The sequence below is a fragment of the Herpailurus yagouaroundi genome, unplaced genomic scaffold (genome assembly GCF_014898765.1).
Source record: "Herpailurus yagouaroundi ecotype Mexico unplaced genomic scaffold, PumYag 160, whole genome shotgun sequence".
Lineage (NCBI taxonomy): Eukaryota > Metazoa > Chordata > Mammalia > Carnivora > Felidae > Herpailurus > Herpailurus yagouaroundi.
This window is the reverse complement of record NW_024412401.1, coordinates 29574321-29580724: the sequence shown is the minus strand read 5'-3', so window position 1 is coordinate 29580724 and position 6404 is coordinate 29574321. Positions and strand designations below refer to the sequence as shown.

General features: G+C 36.3%; 1 protein-coding gene across 1 annotated transcript; it reads left to right on the top strand.

Annotated features, from left to right (window-relative positions):
- The first annotated feature begins 4243 nt into the window (after positions 1-4243).
- LOC121034777 (olfactory receptor 13C9-like) lies at positions 4244-5691 on the top strand. Its single transcript, XM_040481869.1, has one exon. It carries the CDS (start codon positions 4278-4280, stop codon positions 5274-5276), a length of 999 nt encoding a protein of 332 aa, XP_040337803.1. The 5' UTR covers positions 4244-4277; the 3' UTR covers positions 5277-5691.
- The last annotated feature ends 713 nt before the right edge of the window (positions 5692-6404 follow it).

The window sequence follows — 6404 nt, the reverse complement described above, 5'->3', positions numbered from 1 at the left end:
CCATGGTCTCAAATATTTATTTTTATCTTACTTTTGAACTAGCACATCCAAAATACATTCCCTTTGTAATCAATCATATTTGGCTGTAATGTATAGAAGTTTTTAAAACCATTTTAAATAGTACCTTTGCCATCAATGTTTTCCAGACCACAAGGCCTGTGACATTATGGTTCCTCAGTGGTGATACCTTCAGATATTCATCAACCTCATGGAAAATTTTGTACAATTGGCTGCAAATAGAAGATCAAGCAAAACAATCTGCTGTGCATTGCAACCTAGGAGGTGAATCAATCTTCCATTTAGAGGTAATTGCTGAAAACATACTAATAACACAAACCTAAGGGGATGTCTGTCCAATGAACTGAGTTGAAATAAGCCATGTGTTTGGGGGACAGAATATTTCTTACTATAAAGAGTCTTTACAGAATAGGAATGAAAAAGTTCCAAGAGGATTTTCTTTGATATAATGAAAAAATGGAGACAAAATTAAAACACATGTTCAAATAACAATTTGAATATCCAAGAAAAAGATGGATATTTAGATGTAGAATTTATCTTACTGGGAATAAAAATTCATTTAGCCAGAATATAGTTTCTGGGTTCATGGTTTTAGTAGTGCTTACCTGTCTAATGGTATCATTTCCCACTGGTCCAATGAGGTACTATACAATAGGAAGCAGATTTGCATTCTTGATATAGAATGTAGACTAAGCTTGTGTCACCGACGTTCTGATTATGTAACAGTTTTCCATTTTTTCTCATAGCACCAATTTGGTTCTGTTTAGCAAATGTTTATCCGGTGCTAATCATGAAAAGACTGACAGTTCCTTTCCTGAAGTCTCTCACTGGAGGTGCTATTTGGAAAATCTTATTATTCGTTCTAAATACATATTAAATTTGTGTAAAAAGTAAATGAAGAGGAGCAATGAGTCCTTAGCTAAGGGGAAAGCATTTTGAATTTCATTGTTATGTTTATATGAATATCTTGGGAATCGTTTTAAATAGTTGTAAGTTTTTGTTATTGTTGGTGGTATATTCCTATGGTAACTTTATACATGATACTTGTCACACACACACACACACACACACACACACACATTTAACTTTCATATGAATGAACTAAAATAGGCTTTCTTTGAAAATGTCAACCTGAGTGTCTGGTTCTAAATGGTGCTGGCCTTTGCTATAGTGGCATAACACTCTGTTACAAAGTGACTAGAGATTGGTATAACATGCATCCATGTCATGAAAATTTTCATGTATGTGATGAAAATTAGTATGTTGTTAGGTTGAGAGACCAGATACCTGAGTAGGTCTCATTGATAAAAATTTGAAGTGACTCTTGTAGGAGCATGAAACTTGGCATTGGCATGTAAAAGAATTAGAAAAAAGAGTAAGTCAAGAAATATGAAGGAAACCAAAATAGTGTTTACTATATGCGAGGTGCCTTATATGCGCTATTTTATTTATTCTCCCAAGAACACCACAATGAGACTATTAATTAAAGGTGAGGATATCGAGACACAGAAGTTAATTGCCCAGGGTCAGATAGCTAGTAACTGGCCTTGTAAGCAGAAGGGACATAGATGTGGGATGCTAGCCCTGATGTCATTGCTGGCCATAGACAGGCTTAATCTATACAGAAAACATATAAAATCTCTGTCTATGTGTTCTGCACAAAGACTCAGGCCTCTTACTGATCCAGGGCACTGACAAGAACTTTTCAGTGAGGACTGAGTGGAGTAATGTGGACTGAATCTACAGCTTTTACCAAAGTAGGGTAGGGTTGGGAAGAGGCAAATCTGGGGAAGCTGTAGATGGATTCCCTGTAGGTATTTCTGCAGCACAGCCTTGTCCCTCACCCTCTTCTTAGGTGGTGTTTTGAGCCCCTTCCTGTCTATGGTGAATGCCATCTCAGAGCATGTTTCCCTTCAAACTTGGTAGCTGCTTACCCTGTTCTGTGGTTGGGGCTTTGAGGGTGTAGTTGTTTTTCTTGTGTTGTAATATTTTTAACATCCTGTGACTTCATATTGGGAGTTTTCTATTGTTCATGGAACTTTTTTGTAGAAACACTAACTCTAATGCACATCTGCATGTCAGTAAAAATCTCAGTTTCATTAAAAAAAGTCATGTTTACTTCAATAGACAAAGTGACCTTTCAGAGTGAAATTGCTTCTTAGTAATCATTTACCAAGGAATTGGGATTTTGCTGGCTAGCAATAAAAAGGTGAATCTGGGACTCAATAAAAGACGCATCCATCTTTCAGGTATAAAAGAATCCATAAAAGATGAAGTTGATTGAGGACAGGGCAAAAATAGGAAGAAAGTCGTACCCCAATGATGACCAAAAGCAAATATATGTAATTAGATGCCAGTTGAAATAGATTCAGAGGATTCAGACCCAAAACTCATGCCAAGATTCCTGAGTAAGGAACAATGTTCTACATGTTAGGTACTTTTTGTTTGAGTGAATTAGAGCCTTTTCAATGGATTCTGTGTCCATGAAAAAGAAAATTTGTGCGTGTGTGTGTGTGGGGGGGGGTGCTATTTATGAAGAAAAATGAAAGGAAATTGCCTGAGACTTTATGACACCAGCTCTTTGGATACAAAGACTGTGTCTGATCCCTGGCTGAATGGCAGGGAATATTTCCCTGAGAAATCACCTGGTTAAGGTGGCAATGAAGAGTTTTTGCATTAATAAAATGAGAAGACAAGTCACAGACTTGTTGACAATATATACAAGTCATCTATCCAATAAATTATTTGTAGCCAAAGTGAACAAAGAACTCTCAAAACTCAATAATGTGAAAATGAACAATCCAATTAAAAATGGGCAAAAGATGTGAATGACACTTTACTAAAGAGAATGTAAGGATGGCCAAAAAACCCCAAATATTAGTCATTAGGGAATGCAAATTAAATGCATGATGAAATATCACTACATACCTATTAGAATGTGTAAAACAACACACACACACACACACACACACACTACTAAGTGTTGATGAGGATGAGAAGCAACTATAACTCTCATACCTTTCTGGTGGGAATGCAAAAATGATACAGCTACTCTGGAAAGCTGGCAGTTTCTTATAAACTTAAAAATGCATGATTCATTATCCACTATGCCAATCTGATATTTACCCTAGGAAAATGAAAACTTATGTTCACACAAAAATCTGGGTATAAATTTTTTAACAGCTCTATTCATAATTGTCAAGAACTGGAAACAACTCAAATGTCTTTCAGCATATAATTAAACAAACTCTAGTGTATCCATACCATGGAATACTCAGAAATAACAAGTTGGATGAAGCTTGAAGCTCAGAGGCTTTATGCTAAGAGAAAGAAGCCAGAGACCAATGGCTCTTATGATTCCTTTTTTGTATGACTTTCTGGAAGAGATAAAACTATAGGATGAAAAACATATTAATCTTTGCAGGATATGAGTGGTAAAAGGGGTGACTAAAAAGGGACACAAGGGAATTTTTAGGGTGAAAGACAAGTTCTGTGTTCTTATTATAGGGATAGTTACATGAATCCATACATATTTTAAAATTCATAGAACTATACACTAAAAGAGAGAAAATCACTTTTACTATATATTTTACTATTGATAATTACTAAAATTTTGTTCTATCTCCCATAAAAAAAAGATATTTGCATTGGAACAAGAAGACTTCAGATAATTGGGTTTTGCATGAGTTGTACTTGTTTTTTGGGCAATCAGGCAGTCAAGAAACACTGATTGTGTTTATTGTTGACTTTTGTCCCATCACATTAGCACACTTCATTCAATGTTTTGGTATGAAGTGGGTTATTATTAAATATTCCCGACAAGGAGCTAGACTGCCTTTGCAAGTTAACTAATCAAATCTCTGATATAATGCATTCCATACTGCTTTTAGAGTTCATAAAATATTTCAGATAATTAGGGACCACAAGCAGAGTTGATTTTGGGCCTAGGATTTGCTACATATTAATTATATGACTTTAGGCTTAAACTCTGTTTGGTTAACTTAAATTTCTTATTTCTGAAATGGTCATATTGTGGAGTTTCAGTGAGGTAATGTGTGAATAAACCTCACAAATTCCTGGCCCAGAGTGGTCGATACAACAGATTCTCCTTCATACTTCTGGTGTTGTTTATTTCACTTCTTTACCTTTTCTCCCTTCTTCCCCTTCTCTGTTTTCTTTCTTCCTTCTCATTGGGTTCATGGCAAATTTTTATATATGTGCATTGGTGAACTTGGACTTACCATAATAAATAAATCATTATGTTAAAAAAATTCTTTGAATTCTTACAGGTAAGAAAAAGTACAATGGAATGGGAAAATCAAACCATTCTGGTGGAATTCTTTTTAAAGGGGCTTTCTGATTACCCAAGGCTTGAGCTACTCTTTTTTGCACTAATCTTAATAATGTATGTTGTCATCCTTCTGGGCAATGGCACCCTTATTTTAATCAGCATCTGGGACTCCCACCTTCACACCCCTATGTACTTCTTCCTGGGGAACCTCTCCTTCTTGGACATCTGCTACACCACCACCTCCATTCCCTCCACTCTGGTAAATTTCCTCTCAGAAAGAAAGACCATATCCTTCTCTGGCTGTGCAATACAGATGTTCCTTGGCATGGCCATGGGGACAACAGAGTGTGTGCTCCTGGGCATGATGGCCTTTGACCGGTATGTGGCTATCTGCAACCCTCTAAGATATCCTGTCATCATGAGCAAGGATTCCTATGTGCCCATGGCAGCTGGGTCCTGGTTTGCTGGGATTATCAACTCTGCAGTGCAAACTGCATTTGTGATACAATTAAACTTCTGTAGGAATAACATCAATCATTTCTCTTGTGAAATTCTGGCTGTCATGAAACTGGCCTGTGCTGACATCTCAGGCAATGAATTCATCATGGTTGTGGCCACGACATTGTTCACACTGATGCCCCTGCTTTTGATTGTCATATCTTACTCATTAATCATCTCTAGCATCCTGAAGATCCGTACTTCTGAAGGGAGAAGCAAAGCTTTCTCCACCTGCTCAGCCCACCTGATTGTGGTGATAATATTCTATGGAACCATTCTCTTCATGTACATGAAGCCCAAGTCTAAAGAGACACTTAATTCAGAGGACTTGGATGCCACTGACAAATTGATATCCATGTTCTATGGAGTGATGACTCCCATGATGAATCCTTTAATCTACAGTCTCAGAAACAAGGATGTAAAGGAGACAGTGAAACATCTATTTAACAGAAGTTTCTTTAGCAAGTGAATGGAAAAGAGATTAAATTGTGAATACATTGGGCATTGTTAAAGCTTTAGAATTATGTTGGAATTTTGGTTACTTTTTCTTGTTTTGAACTTTCACATATTACTCAACAATTTTTATGATGATATACAGCATTTCAATATTATGTCATGCTCACTATAGAGAATTTGCAAGATACAGGACATAGGATGAAGAAAATAAAGAGATCACTTATTACTCTAACTCTAGGAGATGGCTTTCAAGTATTTAACAATGTATCTTGTGTTCTGTATATACCTCAATATTGGAATTGGGTATTATATGTCTTTTTATGTTCACCTTTATACATAGTCCTATTTCATACACATCATTTCATCAAATCTTTCAAAATAAGTAAGTTCTCTGTTGTGAGAAAAACAAAACAGAAAAATCCCCCAAACTGCACCCACATTCTCCAGTGGAGAGCCTTGTGACATAGTTTCACATTAATCTCAAAATCCTCCGAAGACTTTTGGATACTATTTTCTTGTTCAGTATTTAGAATGTTTCCTGTGGAACTAAGCATGCGAGCATTTGGGACTATTGAGGGAAACGGGTAAATGCCTTAAGGATGGAGCCTATGCAATCAATCAGAAAGTCCTTATTTTATCTCCTTTTTTTGTTTCAGCTTACATGTTAGCTCTAGCATAAAGAAAATTTTGCAAAATTAAAACTGGGTTGGAAAATCAGTCCACTGGTCTAGAAAGTAATGTGGACAAGTGTTGGGTTAGATGGCATCATATCCATGCCCATTTAGAAGAAAGCAGATTTCTTTGATATCCTGAGATCATTCCAATGCTTTTCCAAAACTTAGAAGAATATCTAAGTTCTTGATTTTTAGTGTGGACCTGCATTGATGTCTTGTCTCTGTTACTAATAGCTTTGTCACCTTAGTGATCTAAGTAGATTTGGGGGGATGTCACACAGGATGTGATATTATCTTGATTTTGCTTGGCTTCCTCCTCAAATTTTTACTCTATCTGAAGAACATTTCTAATTTACAAGCCAACAGGAATGAGAAAGTATGTTCATGAGTAAGCCACATTCTAGGAAATCCATTAGGCTGGATAAATTTTATATTGATGGAACAGTAAAGTTAGAGGATGTTGGGGA

Coding starts and splice junctions, on each gene's coding strand:
- LOC121034777 (XM_040481869.1), top strand. CDS start 4,278: ATGTTAAAAAAATTCTTTGAATTCTTACAGGTAAGAAAAAGTACAATG.